At 33.8% G+C, this 19,574-nt stretch overlaps 1 protein-coding gene across 2 annotated transcripts; it reads left to right on the top strand.

The window, feature by feature from the left end:
- The first annotated feature begins 213 nt into the window (after positions 1–213).
- LOC141344845 (B-cell lymphoma/leukemia 10-like) lies at positions 214–12,643 on the top strand. Of its 2 annotated transcripts, none has more exons than XM_073849743.1 (3): positions 214–457; positions 7,162–7,450; positions 10,141–12,643. In XM_073849743.1, exons 1-3 carry the CDS (start codon positions 407–409, stop codon positions 10,545–10,547), a joined length of 747 nt encoding a protein of 248 aa, XP_073705844.1. In that variant the 5' UTR covers positions 214–406; the 3' UTR covers positions 10,548–12,643. The 2 variants fall into 2 exon arrangements, with proteins under 2 accessions (XP_073705844.1, XP_073705843.1); XM_073849742.1 differs by having other exon boundaries at positions 10,138–12,643.
- The last annotated feature ends 6,931 nt before the right edge of the window (positions 12,644–19,574 follow it).

Here is a 19,574-nt window from a genome sequence, read left to right as displayed (position 1 = left end):
AATGTGACACACTGACCTATAAACAGTTGCCATCCAGTTCTGGGTGAGTCTTTATTTCCAGCTTGGTGAATAAATCGTAATAAAACGTTTATAACTTGTTAAGCTGCACTTGACGTGTGAAATAGTCCTCCATAACGCGCTTTGCTGTGATGATGATGAGCGATGCGCGTGCACGATGACGTAAGTGCGCCTATGTATGTATCAAATAAGGAAGTCGGAGATTCGGTAGTTCCCCTTTACTTTAAAAGAACTATTAGTTCGGTCAAAACCAGTTCGGACTTCGCCACCACATGTTCATAAAACTGTAGTCTTTTTCACGCGTGTCTCCTTTTATGTTGAGTCCGTAGTCATATTTTTTTACCGGAACTAGTCGAAAACTCAAAAAAGGTGAAAAACAGACGACAGGATGGATGTTACTCACCTGACGGAGGACGAAATGGCCGATATAAAGAAGGAAGTAAGTATCTCGTGTATGAAGGTGGGTTAAACAAATAAGATGCCACGAGTGTGTGAACATGTTAGTGAGTTCGGCAGGTTATGCGTTGTTTTGAGCTGGAAGTGAAAGAGGTGCAAGTTCTCTATTGATCCGCTGACCATAAACCGATCGACCTGCTCAATATATGAAAAGTGGAAACGACTAATGTGAATCACTAAATTACTTCTAGGAAAGGAGTTCATTAAGTTTTTATACACTCCTTTTACTACAGAGTTGATAACCTCTAAAAATATCATACTAATAAAGTACAAACTTACACTTTCAGCCACACTTCTGTATTAAATAGACTGTGAGACAAGTGAAATGAAGATTAAGTGTTTGTCCAGTGTATTTATTAAATGTGTAATTCTGAATTTTTGCTTTTAAAAACAATAGCTTACATTACACATTATTCCTACCAGTCTAGCACTTCTGCTGCTTCTCTACAAAACAAAACAAAAAAGTTGCAAAATCGCACTAAAAATGCTTGTCATGAAATCACAGGAGAGTGCTAGCCAATCATAAAGCTAGGAGATGTTGCAAGTAACTGATTATGTCTACTTCCCTACTAACTAGTAGACAAATATCAGAATGGGTGCATGCGAAATCACATACTTCCTTACCAGAGCTGGGTAGATTACTTACAAATTGTAATTTGCTACTGATTTCAAATTACATGGCAAAAAATGCTGTTAGTAGGGGTGGGCAATATGGCAAAAATATCACGATTTATGATTTTATCACAATTCTTTGTCATGTTGGTTTTACTATTTTGCAAGTTATCTGAGCAGTACATCCAAAAAAAACAAAAAGCAAAACAAAGCCTTTTAAAGGATTACTATTGCCAAAATGCAACCTGGGCTGTTTTTTTTTCTTTTCTAAAAGCATAATTACGACAAACGAGCCGTTTTTGAGATTGACCGTGATTTCGTTTTGTTTTCAATGGCCGGTGAATGGGAGTACTAGGGGCATAAATTTGAGTGCATCAAAATCGATATTTTTACACTAAGAAGGCTCGACACACCATGAAACTTTGCTTGAAGTATCCTTAAAGGATAACTATTGCCAAAATGCAACCTGGGCTGTTTTTTTTTTTACTGTAAACAAGACAAACATATATCTAAAAGCATAATTACGACAAACGAGCCGTTTTTGAGATTGACCGTGATTTCGTTTTGTTTTCAATGTTCGGTGAATGGGAGTACTAGGGGCATAAATTTGACCGCATCAAAATCTATATTTTTACAACACTAAGAAGGCTCGACACACCATGAAACTTTGCTCGAAGTCTCGTCTGGGTCTCTACACATGAACTCCAGCATTGAGAACATTGTTTGTGTACACAGAGTTTACTAAAAAGAAAGTTTTTGAACAACTCACTTTCACTGTTTGAGTTTCCGCTCGCGGCCGTCTTGCCAGTCAAGAAGTGTCGATCTCCGAATGCGAATGAATGGACTCCATAGGACGAAATATTAGGCTTATATGAGGCTCTTTTTACAACTAGAAGGTTAATATTGTTTTTCACTTGCGACAAAACAACAAATTAGCCGTGCATTTATATGGAAATATGCTTTAGGAGCTATCCATCCTCGCATTCGGAGATCGACACCTCTTGACTGGCAAGACGGCCGCGAGCGGAAACTCTAACAGTGAAAGTGAGTTGTTCAAAAACTTTCTTTTTAGTAAACTCTGTGTGCACAAACAATGTTCTCAATGCTGGAGTTCATGTGTAGAGACCCAGACGATACTTCGAGCAAAGTTTCATGGTGTGTCGAGCCTTCTTAGTGTTGTAAAAATATCGATTTTGATGCTCTCAAAGTTATGCCCCTAGTACTCCCATTCACCGGCCATTGACCACAAAACGAAATCACGGTCAATCTCAAAAACGGCTCGTTTGTCGTAATTATGCTTTTAGATATATGTTTGTCTCTTTTACAGTAAAAAAAAAAAAAAAAAACAGCCCAGGTTGCATTTTGGCAATAGTTATCCTTTAAGGTAACAAAGTGTATAAAAATAAAAATAAAATAAAAAAGAATGGCAGATATTTAGGACAAAGTGTAAAGTATAAAGTTAAATATGTTAAGTAATACAAATATAGTTTATGTATTTAATCCTATTTTACTAACCAGAGTCTTTGCTTCTGACCTTCAATGATCCAATGCATCCATACTAACAAGCAAACATTACTCAAAACTATTATTTATTTTTCTTTTTTTTAATTGTTGAAGAGAGTTGAATTTTCTTCTTTTGCGGTCTACTGTACAGACGTGAATTTATTTTCCTTCAGCCTGAGGCTTTTGGTGTGAAAAGGCTTTTACATTTGCCAAAAAATAGAACTTTTTATAAAAGTAATGCAAAAGTAACATAACGCTTTACTTTCCATTAAAAGTAACTAAGTAACGTAATTAGTTACTTTTTTAGTGAGTAACTCAATATTGTAATGCATTACTTTTAAAAGTAACTTTCCCAACACTGTTTATCAAATTGATTTAAATAGGATAGTCTATCCATATTGGAATACAAATACAAAGAGTAAGAAAATATATTTCACAACATGAAGTGCATTAAATATTATATTACGTGAAGTTTTCCCAATCTGGTGTTTGTGAATGAACTGCAGTGGATTTAATTAATTAAATCATAAAAACATGTTAAATTAAAATAAATCATTTTTAAAATCAATCAAAATTAAAAACTTACAAAAAAATATATATTGTATTTGTTTACCTCCATGTCATGTGACCATAACCAACATCAGAGAACCAATAAACATGTAAATGTGATACTTAATTATTTAAATATTTATTTAAAAATCTCAGGGTAACTTTAAGTAAAAATATAAGGTTAAAGAGGACCAAATGACAAAAAAGTTTTTTTCTTTGAATGTGTTTGAAAGACAAAAGCCTTTCAAAGACATAAATTCATGGTTAAAAAACCTACACATGATCATTCAGATAAAAAAATCAACGTGTAGTCGATGCAATATTGAAACACTTCTTAAAGCTGAAATGATTGTTGTGAATGATCTTCTGTCCACAAAACTTGAAAACTTTCTGAATGTATACAAGCGGTAGGCTATTTTAGAAAGTGACATTTAAAAGACAAAGAGCAATTAGTGAAAAACATTAAATTATGAATATTTTATTGCTATTGTGTAAATAATGTGTAATCATGCAATCTATAAAAAAGTATTTTAAAATGTAATTTAGACTAATTACAAGTGCTTAATTTTTGTAATCTGATTACATAATCCTGATTGCATGTAATCAGTTACTACCCAGCTCTGTTCCCTACTATATAGCAGGCAAAAAACAATATGTGTCAAAAGAAGTATGTCAGAATTCACAGTAGCTAGATAGATATAAAAAGAGTAGTTAGCAAAAAGTACCTGGCTGACCTGCTACTTCCTGCTTGATTCTGAAATGTATAGCTGCGTCTCATTTCCGAGGCTGCATCCTCTAGAGATCGCATTTGTAGGCTGCATACATCATTTAAAAAAGTAACCATAATAAAATGAACTGTTAAGCCTTGTGAGGTGTAAAATACTGTAATTTCTTTTTTACTTGCAAGTTAACAGTTACATTTCTTTCTCCCAATGACATATGCAGCTTTCAAATGCGACCTCCGGAGGACGCAGCCTCCGAAATGAGACGCAGATTGTATACAATGGACATTTTACTCTCCCATGTGGCCACGTGACAGTAACAACATGAGGAATGCAGTGCATCCAGATTACATTCATACACACATTCATATTATATTTTTGGTGTTTTTTTATTTTATTTTGTAAGCAAAGAGGAAGATGGAGGCAAAAATGCCAAAAATAAATCTTAAAAAAGAATTGTCCATTTTAATAGACTTTACATCTTTAAATCTCTTAGTAAGAACAAGCAAACAATGCAATATTCATACAATCCCAAAAAAAGAGTAGCTGTTGTGTAGTGCAGCGTACAGTAGAGCTATAAAGTAACACAACAGAGGACTGACTCTGTCTCTGGCTAACCTAGCTAGACCCAACAACATGTTTTTCAATCAATGGAAAATGGGTAACTTTGGAAATGTCATTTGCCTGTATGTGTTAAAATTTATGGAAACTTGTTTCCACCACAGGATAAAAATTAAAAAGGTAATTGTGACTTTTATCTCACAATCCTGACAATCCTTGAGTTTGTATCTTGCAAGTCTGAGTTTATCTTGCAATCCACACTTTTTTTCACAATTCTACATTTTATTTCGCAATTCTGAGTTTATATCTCAAAATTCAGACTTTGTTTTTCACAAATTTGACTTTATATCTTAAAATCCTGACTTTGTTTTAACAATTCTGTGTTTATAGTTCGAATGCAGACTTTGTTTCTCTAAAATCTGGATTTATATTTCACAATTCTACATATATATTTCTCAGTTCTGACATAGTTTTTTTCAATTCTGAGTTAATGTCTCAAAAAGCGGACTTTGTTTTTCACAATTCTAAATTTATATTTCTCAATTCTGACTTTTTCGCAATTCTGAGTTTATATCTCAAAATTCAGACTTTGTTTTTCACAAATTTGACTTTATATCTTAAAATCCTGACTTTGTTTTAACAATTCTGTGTTTATAGTTCGAATGCAGACTTTGTTTCTCTAAAATCTGGATTTATATTTCACAATTCTACATATATATTTCTCAGTTCTGACATAGTTTTTTTCAATTCTGAGTTAATGTCTCAAAAAGCGGACTTTGTTTTTCACAATTCTAAATTTATATTTCTCAATTCTGACTTTTTCGCAATTCTGAGTTTATATCTCAAAATTCAGACTTTGTTTTTCACAAATTTGACTTTATATCTTAAAATCCTGACTTTGTTTTAACAATTCTGTGTTTATAGTTCGAATGCAGACTTTGTTTCTCTAAAATCTGGATTTATATTTCACAATTCTACATATATATTTCTCAGTTCTGACATAGTTTTTTTCAATTCTGAGTTTATGTCTCAAAAAGCGGACTTTGTTTTTCACAATTCTAAATTTATATTTCTCAATTCTGACTTTTTCGCAATTCTGAGTTTATATCTCAAAAAGCGGACTTTGTTTTTCACAATTTTGAATTTATATCTCAAAATGTGGACTTTGTTTCTCTTATATGTGAGTGTATATTTCACAATTCTACATTTATATTTCTTAATTCAGACTTAATTATTTGCAATCCTGAGTTTGTCTCAAAATTCAGTTTAAATCTCAAAATGCAGACTTAATTCCCCTCAAATCTGAGTTTATATTTCACAATTCTAAATTTATATTTCTCAATTCTGACTTTTTCGCAATTCTGAGTTTATATCTTAAAATCTTGATTTGTTTTCACAATTCCGAGTTTATGTCTCAAAATTCAGACTTCGTTTAATGCAATTCTGAATTTATTTTATATATCTTAAAATTCTGATGTACTTTGTTTCAATTCTGAGTTTTGAGTTTATATCTCAACAAGAGACTTTGTTTCTGTTAAATCTGAGTTTATATTTCACAATCCAGTGTTTATAACTTAAAATCCAGATTTTGTTTTTCACAATACTTTGTTTATATCTCACAATTCTGAGTTTATATTTCATAATTCAGACTTCTCACAATTTTAAAGTTTATTTCTCACAGATCATGAGTTTTTGTTTCCACCATGAAATAAGCAATTAAAATGTCTTTGTGACGTTTTATCCCACAATTCTCACTTTTTGTGCTATATTTTCTCTTGAATCTGAGCTTACATTTCACAATTCTACATTTATATTTCTAATTTCTAACTTAAATTTTTTGCCATTCTGAGTTTATATCTCAAAATGCAGACATTTTTCTCTGAAATCGAAGTTTATATCTCACAATTCTACATTTATGTTTCTCAATTCTGACTTTATATCTTAAAATCCGTATTTTTTTTTTTTTTTTCAAAATTACAAGTTCAAAATTCAGACTTTTCTGCTCAGAATTACTATTTTTTTGTGACTGCAATTGTGAGTTAATGCCTTGCAAATCCTGACTTTTTTTTTCTTGTCAGATATAAACTCTAAAATCACGTTTTTTGTTTTGTTTTTATCCTGTGGTGGAAACAGTACATCAAAGAATTTGTGCTTCAAACCAGTTTAAATCTCAAATTGTGGACTTTATTTTTTTTGGTTTTCTTAAATCTGAGTTTACATTTCACAATTCTAAATGTATTTTTCTCAATTCTGGCTTACCTTTCACAGTTTTGAGTGTATATCTCAAAATCAACTTTGCAATAAGCTTAAATTTCACAATTTTACATTTATATTTCTCAATTCGGACTTTTTTCTAATTCTGAGTTTATATCTTAAAATCCGTATTTTTTCAAAACTATGTTTTTTGTGACTGCAATTGTGAGTTAATGCCTTGCAAATTCTGACATTTTTTCTTGTCAGATATAAACTCTAAAATCACCTTTTTTATTTGTTTATCCTGCGGTGGAAACAGTCTTCCATAAAATACTGCTCACCAGTACATCAATGAATTTGTGCTTCAAACTTGCTTTAACCAGTGCATCGCATGCTTGTCAACCACAACACAACCACAACCCTTTGCATAATATAGACTGTGGGCAGCACCAATCTATTTTTGCAATTACATTTGTTTGTTGCAAGAATATTACTTCATGACTTCAGCCGTTAAATATTTCCCCTTGGTTTTTCTTTTTCATCGTAGGCTATAGACAGGTTACGGCCATACCTGGTAGATAAGATCATTGCAGAGCGGCATTTTGATTACTTGCGCTCGAAGAAAATCCTGACGAGAGAGGACACAGAGGAGATCAGCTGCAGAACCACGAGAGGGAGACGCACTAGCAAACTGCTGGATATCCTCGCAGAAAACCCACGGGGTTTAGACATGCTAATCGAGTCCATCAAATGGGGCCGAACACTCAACTTCATCATCGCAAAGATCACCGATGAGGTGCAGCGTGTGAAAAATGAGCGACTGGAAGCTTTAAAAGGTACAAATTAACATGTTCAATTTTGATTTCAAATTTTACATCTCCTTTATGAAAATAACTGCATAAAACAACTCTTGAGTACCAAAAATCACTGAAAATGGTCAAGTTGAGTTGCTCTCAAAGGTGTATTTAAGGCACTCAGTTAATATTTCACAATTCAGACTTGTTTGTTTTGAGTTTATTTTTCACATTTTGGACTATGTTTCTTGCAAATCGGAGATTATATTGCACAATTCTCTTTTAATTTCTGAGTTTCTGTTTACTCCATGAAATAAGGAATAAAAAAGGTAATGGGTTCTTTACATCTCCTATAAGACTTGGAAGTGAACAGCCACTAATAAATGGCTAAAAATATTATTTATTTATTATATATTAATTATTTGCATATAAAGTGATTTTTCTTTTGATATTTGGAATAAATTTGGAAATAAATGATACTACTGAATAGTGACTATCCCCATTTTTCTGACCATAGAGTGAAGTGGAAGTGAATAATTGTTTAGATTTGAATAATGTCATGATTATGTAACAATTGGGTCATTCCATGTCTACTCCTCGGCTCAGATTTTTGATTTTATCGGTATTTTTTTTTTTTTTTTTTTTTTTTAGAAAGATGAACATATATGGTGATAAAAGCCAAAATATTAAATATCACAGATCTGTATTTCCCAAGTAATGCACTATTTTGTAGAAAGGGTTTAAAATGACAATTTTCACCTGAGATTTGGAGCCAAATAAGAGGCTTTAGAAAGCTGGCAGCATCAGTATTTTATTTTTACACAGAGGATGATAGGTCTGTCAGTAAAATCTGTCAACTTTAGCAATTTTGGTTTCATTAAATGCTAACAGTGACAGTTCAAAAATGGCCAAAAGCATTTCTTCTAGTTCCTCATGTTTGCACGCCCGTAACTCAAGAAGTATGAAAGATATCTTTGTCCTTTTAGATTCTGGTGTGCCAATTAAAGGCCCTCAATGGTTCAATCCCAGAGATGTGGAGATTTTAATGTGGCTCTATGAGTAAACAGGACAATTGTTCACATTTTCCATGGTCAAAAACCAAATGTTTGTCATTTTACATACAGCTAATCCTTTTTTATCTGAAGAGGAACAAATAATGTTGAAACTAGAAATGTATCTCATTTATTTCTATCTGCTCAATTGAATTGCAACATACCTGAGTGCCTTTAATATTATTTTCCAAAGTTGTCTAACCAGTGAGTATTGAATATATGTTAATATCCTTCTAGATTTTTATTCTTAATAAACTTTTTTTGGAATCTTCATTTTAAGGCCCTATATGGTTCAGTCCCACAAATATTGGGGCACCAATGTGACTCCATATGCAAATTTTTTTCGTTTTACCCATTTTTAATGGTCAATAACCAAATTTTGGTAACTGTTTAAACAGCTGATAGTTTGTGCTTAAAGAGGAATGTCTGAAAACAAATAATACTGAAACTGTTTTCCTCTATCAAAGCAATTTAATACGACACACCTCTCTGGGTGGAAATTTTACAAGTCTGTAATTCAAGAAGTGTTAAAGATATCTTGTCAGTGTGGTAACGTGTAGATACAATACTGTGTATTTCACGATATGGTAGCTTCAGAAGGTGTTCAAATGAACAAAATCCAACTATTCCTGAAACTAATTCAAATATAAATTCTCATAAATACATCTCTGAGAGCAAGTTAATGTGCCTCAACTTGACCATTTTCAGATGAACTCAAAGAGTTGTTTTATGCAATTATTTTGATGGAAGGAAACAAGATACAATTCTAAATTAAACATTAGTTATTCTTCAGACATTTTTGTTTAAATGCAGTAAGTATCATCTGTGTGCAAAGTGAACAATATTTTATTTTCGACCACTAAAATGGGTCAAATTTAACCATCTGAACATGGAGCTGCTTTGAAATCCCCATATCTACGAAAATTAACTATATGGGGCCTTGAAAATTAAGATTTCACAATGAAAGTTTATTAAAAGTAAGAATCTAACAGGATATTAAACTATATTGAATACTTTTGGAGTTACAGGCATCCAAATTTTTGGAAAACGAATATTAATAGCACAATTTTTTTTTTTTAAGAAAACATTTTTAGTTTCAACATTTTTTTGTTCTTCAGATATTCCTCTTTAAAAGAAAAAGAAGTATCAGCTGTATGTAAAATGACCCACATTTGGTTCTTGACCACTGAAAATGTGTACAATAATTGCCAGTTTACACTTAGAGCTGTATTAGGATCTCCACATCTCTAGGATTGAACCTTCGAGGACCTTTAATATAAAAGCACCAAAAGGAAAGTTTGTTAAGAACCAGAATCTCAAAGGACATTAAGATATCTTCAATAATTCTTAGACTGCAGCCATGCAAACTTGAGGCAAAATAAGTTATTTTTTGTTGCCATTTTTGATCTGTCACAGTTGGTATACAATGAAACAAAGATTGCTCAAGTCAACATATTTTACTAATAGACCTACCAATCTATGTGTAAAAATAAAACGATAATGCTGCCAGCTTTCTAAAGTTTACACCCCTGTAAATTGGCTCCAAATCTAAGATACACAATAGTGTATTACCCAGCAAATACACATCTGAGACATTTAATATTTTGGCTTCCAGCATTATTTATGCTAAAAAGTGTTTGTGACCTGATCAATGTTTTTTTTTTTAATGTTTTGCAGCAGGGTCCTCGGCTAATTCAGGTTGTTCAAACACAAAAGCAGCAACCAATGACTTCTCCAAAATGGACTCGGACTATGACAAGTACTCCACTATATGCTACCATCCCGAAGGGGAAGGAAGTCCGTCGTCCTCTGTCGCTACGGGTTCCTTTAACCTGCGTTACGGATCGGGTCGAGTGAACGAGGCTCTGTCGGTGTGTGGAGGTGCAGGGAGCATGAACGTGTCCTCCACCACCTCAAGCCTGCCTAAACCTGGAGACCCTGGAGCTCCAGCGCTACCCGAGGAGCCCGATATGGACGTCCAGGATATAGATGCTGCTGTTTGTGGAAGTACAGGAAGCAGCAGCGGGGATGCTAATTTCCAGCCGCTGCGCTCACGTTCTTTATCTCCGATGCCTTACGTGTCGTAACGCAACATTTCAATGCTATCGCCCGAATTCCATCAATGTGTAAGATTCAGAACATTTTACAAAACAATAGTCTTTCACAAGCACTGTCAAACTGAAAAAAAAAACATATTTTTTCTACTTGTTACAATTGCTTAATTAAAATAAGTTAAAGCAACACACTTGCTGAACATTTTGTTTTTACTTTACTTAATGCATTATAAAGGTATTTATATTCTATGTTGTAATGCATGATATTTTCTTTTTTTTATAAATAATTGTGACCAAAGTTAAAATGCATTGAAAGTTGAAAGTTGAAAGTTTATTTGCACATATAACATTTAAAATACAGCTTTGCAAATCCAATAAAAAAGAAAAAATGAAAATACTGTGCAGGAGAGAGTGAGAAGACCCTGAGGTCTTATAAAACCACCTCCCCAAAATCCCATTAAATGGAAATAAAGTTACATGATCAAACAAGACAATACAATCACACATCAAGGATTTAAATATAACAAATTAACAAGATAAACTCATTTATATGTTAACATTATTTTCAGCTCATTCGAATATTTAACCCTCTATGGCACGCAATTATGTTCTAACAATGAATTTTTTTTTCACATAAGTTTTTATTACACGAAATAGCTTCAATTAGACATATCAAAACAAATTTTTGAAAAATATTTTTTGGAGTGGTATTTAAGAATGGCAACAGTGTTCCACAATGGAAAATAGCCAACAAAATAGTTTTTCTATTACATTATGACTTTCTTTTTCAATTCTAATGCACATTTCTTTCAAATCAATGCATCCAATCTTAATTTCCATTAAAATTGTCACACACACACATGCAGAAACAAATACTGGACACATGCACAAACACACTCATCTTCATTGACTTTACATGGCAGAGCCAACTCTGCATTCTTTCTAATGCCCTTTCCGTGAAATATAGCTGTATCCATTTATTGAAAAGAATAAATCAATTTCTTATTCATGCATAAATACAACTAAACTACAATAAACACTTCAGATAAATAAATAACTGTTACTATCTATAAAAAATCCCAATGGGGAAATACATTACTTCAATTCCACTGTGGTACAGCGTTGCCATATTTTCGAATTTTACAATAAAACTATGTTGACAATGTTGATTTATGAATTAAAATATGTAATTTACTAACCAAAGATGATGCAAAAAAAATCCCCCTTGAGTGGCGATGGGGAAAAGTTGTTTTGGAGGAACATTCAAATGTCATTTGACTTAAAAACAGCATCATTGACTACCTTAGGGCTGGCAGCTTCGTACCATAGAGGGTTAAAGGTTTGTTCGTCATGTGTTGTAATGCATCTAAACAATGGTGTAACAGTGAATAGATGCATTTTGTAATGCATTACAACTGTGGTTACAATTATTCACGAGATCACACAATGCATAATAATGTGCATTACAGGACATGATGCGTAAATATAGTTTTATAATGCATTATATATAAAGGCTTAAAGTCGAGTACCAGTTTTGTTCATTATTTTTGTAGCCCTAAGTGAAACTCGGCAGATTTTTTGAATTGCCTGCATGTTTTGCATAGTGCTGGTCTGGATCGGGAGAGTAAATGTTTCTTATTTGATATGAGAGTCAAATGTGTTATTCTGAGTAAAGGGAAAAACCTGTTGGTTAGAGCTGCACGATTCTGAATAAAATGAGAATCACGATTTTTTTTGCTCAGAAAAAGATCACGATTCTCTCACGATTCTGGAGAACTTTTTTTTATTTTAAAGATTTACCCCTGAACATTAGTTTACAAACAACAGTAAAATAGCAGTGAAATAAGACAACATAAACTTTGCTTTAAATTTAAAGAAATGTAATGAAAAATACTGTAATAATGTAAACAAAAAAATTAAACATTAAAAAATAAACATACAAAGGTATTATGTCAGAGTAAAGTGATTTAAAGATTCTTAGCTAGAAACACTAGCCTATTTTTGTGTCAACCATTTTTTCATAGCTGTCAACGTCCATTCTGTGGAATGCCCAAGTTTACTTCACCATTTTACAAATAAATCCTAATCTAATCATGACAAACTATATATCGTTGGAAAGGTCTAAGGCTCCTAAATAGATATTTGACATTTTTGTGTGTTACAAATTATGTAGGAAAATAATTTATGACAAGAGTTTCATAGATTCATTTATGACAAGAGTGCACCTCAAAAATCTACTTCATAACAGGAGTTCTGACCTTTTACTCAGACAGACTTTCTTGTTGCCTTTTTTCCCTATTACACATTAGAAATAATAAGAAATGATATATCAGATGAAAACTTAAAATTTCAAAATGCATCCTTTGGAACGCCATTTTAAAATCAGACATTGAATTAACATGGAAAATGTACATCAAATTCATATTACTAAATTTTCTTGTCTATGAATTATAAAGATTTAAGATTCAATTCTTCATTTTCACGTCTCTGTTCAAAAATGGGAGTAACAGTTAAGGGGTTAATGGATCGTCATGCTCATATATTGTTCCATTGCTCTGCCGGTCCATAAATCTGGCACGATCAAAGTACTACTCTTTCAATATTCAAAGTGCTAATAGAGACCGAATTTTCCAAGCATGATACAGAGCTATCTACACAACTTATAGCCCACATACTAATAACAGCCTAGATATTTTATGTAGCTTAATTTGAGCGCATTAGGGAGTCGCTCTCTAAACGCAGGGTATTAAAATTGCTTCTGAAAGCGCGTCCGGGTTTTACTTTCGTTTTAACAATCCGGCGAAACTCTCGGCAGCGCTGAGCGTGCATTCTACAATACAAGAAATTACTTTAACAAAACCATTTGAAAGTGGGTGGACACCAACGGGATTTTGAAAAGCGTGTCCCCAGTGGACATTACGCCGCTGCGTGAGTGGAACTCTGCCGCTGAGTTATCATTTTATGTGAATTGTACAGTATATTGAGACAGAGGCGCCATGAATTGCATCTGACAGAATGTGCGCAGAAGATGAAGTTTAAATGGTTATGTAATGTTGGAGAGAACGGCGAACCTGTCACTGCATCAGCTCACAGCAGTCTGTGCAGTAAGGCTAGCAAAAGTTTTGTAATATATAAATAAAATATAATTGGCTGAATCGTATAAATGCTGGATTAAGATCGTGAGTGGGGTCGAATCGAGATCGCGATCTTTTAACGATTAATTGTGCAGCTCTACTGTTGGTGCTTAATGCTGTTGTGTTTGACATTTGAAGAGCTTCTGTATTGTGTTTTTGTGGTTACCATTGTGCTGGAGAGTAGAGCTTGTGGTTAAGTTGTGGGTGGATCCTTGATTTAACTTTATAGTACTTTGTTCCATTCAGTGAGCAATAATGTTGTGATAACATATGCTATGCTGACTACAGAAGCTGTTCATATTACTCACTTTTATAAGGAAATAGTTGTGTAACTTATTGAAAAATGGGTAGTTTGGGTAGTATGGTATAGCTCTTAAATGCAGGTGCACTGAAAAAAACAATTTATTTGAGCTACATTTAAATAAACAAATTTTTGTTAACTTTCAACATTTTTACTTAAATGCAGCTAAAATAAAATGATTGCAACCACTTACCTTAAAAAATTAATAATTTTTTTCTTTCAGTGTAGCTTTGGATGGATTTTAGATTAAATGAAATCTACCAAAACAAATTGAGTACAGATTATTTACCTCAGTTTCACTGAGTAGATTCCATAGGTTAGATTTTACATTGCATGACTGAGGATCCTTGAAATAATGTAAAAATGACAATTGGTTAATGCTTAACCTGGAGCTTTTTTTTTGTTCATTTTACTATATTTTGTTTCAACAAATAAGTTGTAAATCCTTCCAGAATTCTAGAAGAAAAGTTTCGAAAATCTTTACACTGCACTCTATACAGTGAAAGTGAATATTAACCTGCTTTGGACAAAATAAATGCATATAAATACCAATATGACTGCATAAGTGCATGACAACCCAAGCCTTATAAAGCAATGCCAAAGCTTTTTGTGAGGAACCAATTGAAATTTAGTTCACCATTCACTTCCACTCTATGAAGAACAGCAGTCTGAAAATGATGCTTTACTTTTGTTTTGAGAAAAAAAAAGAAAATCATGAGGTTGTGTATAAAATGAATTAGTTTTATTTTTTTAAAAAGAGCACTGCTCACAAAGCTCCAACAAGGAGCATCTTTACGAAAGGGTAAATGGAATTATATTAAGAGTAAATGCTATTAAATTTTGTCATTATGCTATTGATGATGTTGTCCATGTGCATGCATTGTGTTTATATTTTGTTAAACAGTTCTTCACATTTTTGTATAAAAGTCTATACTTAAAGGGATGGTTCGGAGCAGATTTGACTTCATTGCTATGCACTCCGAAGCCCGTGTAAATACCCCATCCAAAGTTTTTTTTACCTTCGTCGAACATTGAGGGAGATATCAGAGTTTTTCGAATGGCTTGCTACAGCCGTAAATGGAACATCTACTAGTCTCAAAAACTACAAGTCGACGTCACTTCCCTGGTTTGGGAAAAGAACGTAAAAGTCCTCCTACAAGTTGACATGCACACAGACGTAGTAGGTGGACTTTTACGTGCTTTTCCCAAACTAGGGAAGTGACGTCGACGTGTCGCCATTTGCAGTTTTTGAGACTAGTAGGGATCGGGTAACAGTTGTTTTTAAAACACTCATGGTGGACTTACAGATTTTCCGATGCAGCGTTTTGTGAGTACATACCCTATTTGCACTACTGTAGAAGTTTGGTAAGATTACGTGCAAGTTTAGAAGTGCAATTTACGAGATACATCAGATGTACCATGTACGGCTGGAGCAAGCCATTCGAAAAACTCTGATATCTCCCTCAATGTTTGACTAAGGTAAAAAAAACTTCGGATGGGGTATTTACATGGGCTTGGGAGTGCATAGCAATGAAGTCAAAACTACTCCGAACCATCCCTTTAATTGGTCATACTTTATTAGGTGGCTTTAACTGCTACGTACTAATATTAAATACATACACAACTATGCATTTACTGTGTAACTGCATGTTGTTCTGGGAAAAAATCCCCACTTTTACTGCTAATGAGTTTGAAGTATGGTTAGGTTTAAGAGTATAGTAAGATTATGGTTAAAAATACAAGTACTTGATCTAATATAAAGTTTAAACATTTAATTTGTGACCCTGGAGCACAAAACCAGTCTTTAGTAGCAAAGGTTTATTTGTAGCAGTTTGTAGTCAAAATTGTTGAATTTTCTTTTATGTCAAAGATCATTGGGATATTAGGTAAAGAATGTGTTCTATGAAGATATTTTCTAAATGTCCTACCGTGAATATATCAAAACTTAATTTTTGATTAGTAATATGCATTGCTAAGAACTTCATTTGGACAACTTTAAAGGTGATTTTCTCAATATTTAGATTTTTAGACTAAATACTGTAATATCCTTACAAACCATACATCAATGGAAGGCTTATATATTCAGCTTCCAGGTGTTTTATAACTCTCGATTTCCAAAAATTGACCTTTATGACTGGTTTTGTGGTCCAGCCCTGTTGACAAAAACAGCAAATGCATATTTTTACAATAAAGGAAGAAAGAACCAGCTTCCAGATTGTTATGGACTGTCAAAACAATTTTCTGAAACTGTCAGTTTGGAATTTAGAAAATTGGTTTTGCCGGTAACCACGCTTGTGACATCTCAGCATTATGTTTGAAAACCAACATGTTTCATTGATGAGTTGAAGAGCTAGACAACTGATAATTATACAGGAACTAGTTAGAGCTTTTCACACCTTCACATGAGTTACTGTCAGTTTTCTAAATCCCACTTTTAACCTCGGGTAAATCAGAAGCAATGGTTTGCACCGCATTTTACCCAGGGTTATGAAACCCTGCTCCGGAGCATCTGCACTGCAACTGTAGTTATACGTATGAATATCTATATCTTTGGAAGATGCTTTAGCTACTAAAACAATACAACAACACAAAGCTTTTAGCTAAACAAGGCATTTAAAAGGTACTTTAGTTTAAAAATCTCTAATGTTGAGTTAATACATATTAATGGCGATGTTGCTAAAAAGAGCATTATTTTGTGTATTCGTTGTAATGCAATGTATTCATGCAGTTTGAGGTTCAAAAAACATTATTTTCCACATACTGTACATTATTGAGGCTCCTCCTCGCCCCGCCTTTCTGAAACGCTTTGATTTTTTTGATGGAAACTGAGGTGATTGGCCGAACACCTCGAGCGTGTGACAGAAATGTTATGCCCCTTACCATGACGTTTCTTGGTGCGACGAGACAGAAACATAGGAACGAGGAATTTGTTGCATGCAGTGGGGACATAACTACTGATTATAATGACTCTGTCTTTTTACTCGTCTCGTCACGTCACGCAGCGTAAACATAACACCATGTCTGCATTTGCGATCGTAGAACAAGAAACAACAAGCACTACGCTACACTGCTCAAAACTGGACCTTTGAATGGTCAGTACTGAATTCTTTAAATATGAAAACGTACTTACAGGCCGTCAGTCAGAAGCGCAGACTGTCCTTAACACTTTGTGTACAGCTGGCATTGTAAGCTGCTCTCCCAGGTTCAGGAAACAGTCCTCCGTGAAATGCACATCACCCACTCCAATATTTGCATTGTACTGTTTCAGAACAGTGTTGTAGAGCCCTGCGCAGGACTGTTTTCTTCATCCCGCTCCCGCCCGCGCCCGCCAAATTTCTTACCATTACCGCCCGCTCCCGCAAAGTGTGTGTTACACTCCCCCCGCTCCCGCAAAACTCTGAGAATTTATTCCCGCACGATAATAGAGATGCATTGATTTTGTGTCTTCTCCCGTCCCGCAGGAAGAAAAAAAAACGTATTTTTAATCTCTTAGGTAGCACTTGATAATTACAGACAGCTGTGTTGGAGCAGGACTGGAACTAAAGTCTGCAGGTAGGTAGATCTCCAGGAACAGGGCTGGAGGGTGTTCCAAGTTTACCAAATAAGTCAGGCTTATTTCAGTTAGTCTGACTTCTTTTGAGCCAAATCAAGTGACAATAAGTCAGACTAACTAAAATAAGCCTGGCTTATTTGGTCAATTTGTTTTGTGGAACACCCCTCTGGTCTACATGGTCTAGACTTGGACTACTACTTAACATCCCGTTGGCACAACTTAACCCCAGCCCGACAATTTTGAAAGACTAGCATGATTCAGCAGTTTAGAGCTAACATTATGCTAACTGTATAAACTCATTGTGTACCCTACTAAAGCACTAATACATGTGTGAAATATTTTCAAACTTGTCAAACGCAACAATCAAAAAACCTTGATCATATAAATTTAACTTTGAAAGGCAAAACAAATGTTTTTTGAGCTAAAATGTGCTTAGATCTCATGCCATGTGTCTCTCTTCTTTGAGTGATGGGTAAATTGGATGGCTCTTCAAAAGTATGTGGTTTTCTATGGTTTTCTAGAAACAAGGAGTGGAACTACTTCCCCCCTTGGCACAAATCACCCTACTCTCCCCTAACTATAAAGATAACATTCGAAATATCGTTTCAAATTTAATAGCAGAGTTCACACCACGACTATAATGATAACGATACAGGGCAAAAATATCGTTGGGATCACTTTCAGAAAGATTTTTTCATTCATTCAATTTCAAAAGGCTTGTGCGTTTGAAATAGACATTGTAGAGAAAAAAAAAACAGACATTGCACAGCAAACAAAATTACCTCAGGAATTAATAGCTAGTTTGTTTTGCCTCCTTTAAAGGTGCAGTGGAAAAGAGTCTTTACTGTTTTTATTTCCACTACATTGACTATGTTAATGAAAGGGTAGATTCACTGTTTAGATGTGCTCGAAATGTGCATGCTGAGGACATCCACTGGTTGAAATCATGTAAATGCAACAAAAATAGACAGTTATTGTTCACTAGTGTGGTCGCAAACATAGTCATCGTTGCATTTATAGTTATCGTTATTGGTGTGAATGGACCTTAATACGAGGGGTTATGCTAGAGTAACATTAACAGATCACATGATGCGATCATCAACGTGTAAAACGTCAATTGACCATATGCACAGATTACTTCCTTTTTTTAGACAAGCCAGCTCAGTCATTTCCAGTCAACTGTACTGTGCCGTAATAGGAGTGTACTTTTCTCATTTTCTCTACATAATCCATTCTCAATCGAAGAAACGTCCATGTATACCGTTCCAAGAATTACAAACGCGAGTTTAAAAAAATACATCGATGGGCTAAATATGATGTCATTGCTAAGATTGACAGTAATAACCGGAAAAAACATCTGTCAAGCTGATGTCAAAAAAAGAGCTGTGCATTAAATAATTCAGAGTAACAAAACTACAGCAGTAACAAGTTTGTGTTGGTTAAATATAGGCTATTTAATAGCTTTAAAAGTTCAAGATAAAGTTTAAAAGATGTAGTTATTAAATTATATAAATTAGTTCAAATTCATATCAGTTCATATTGAGTGCATTATTTAATTCTTCTACCATTAATATTTAACTTATTTAATTTGAAGTGAACTATTTATAAGTTTTTAAAAAATTCACATTTATAGGCTGTTTGTGTCTGAGCTTGTAATGCACTCACTGTATAAGATGTCTTGAAAAAACTAGGAAGTGACAGCTGCAGCCAATGATTGATCCTCTGCTGCCATCTTCTGGTTATATGGGTTATTACATGTCATTTTTTTCTTAAAAAGACGTTGTTTTTCACAAAAAGACATTTTTCCATGTTGTCTTTTTAAATGAAAAGTGAATCTTTAAAGTGAATTTTATTGCACAGCTGTAGAGTAGAAAAATAATAAAGGCTTTAAAATATTGCAAGATTTTAAAAATGTGTTCGTGACTATGAAGGCAAGTTATTGATTATCAAGAATATGATTAAGAGAAGTATTGCTAGCTAGCTTACATTAGCCTAAACATGTTATGATGTGTTTTAGTTGTCAGCATTTAAATGTACAACTATGCAGGTCCTCTCCTGGGATTGCCAGGCTC

This window comes from Garra rufa, chromosome 10 (genome assembly GCF_049309525.1).
Source record: "Garra rufa chromosome 10, GarRuf1.0, whole genome shotgun sequence".
NCBI classification, from domain to species: domain Eukaryota; kingdom Metazoa; phylum Chordata; class Actinopteri; order Cypriniformes; family Cyprinidae; genus Garra; species Garra rufa.
Note: the sequence above shows the minus strand (reverse complement) of the source record. Positions and strands in the feature narration are given on the sequence as shown.

What these genes read in the sequence shown, in the direction of transcription:
- LOC141344845 (XM_073849742.1), top strand. Translation starts at nt 407, where the DNA reads ATGGATGTTACTCACCTGACGGAGGACGAAATGGCCGATATAAAGAAG. An exon ending in TGGCCGATATAAAGAAGGAA is followed by an intron (nt 458 to 7,161) that starts GTAAGTATCTCG and finishes TTTTCATCGTAG; the next exon opens with GCTATAGACAGGTTACGGCC. An exon ending in GCGACTGGAAGCTTTAAAAG is followed by an intron (nt 7,451 to 10,137) that starts GTACAAATTAAC and finishes AATGTTTTGCAG; the next exon opens with CAGGGTCCTCGGCTAATTCA.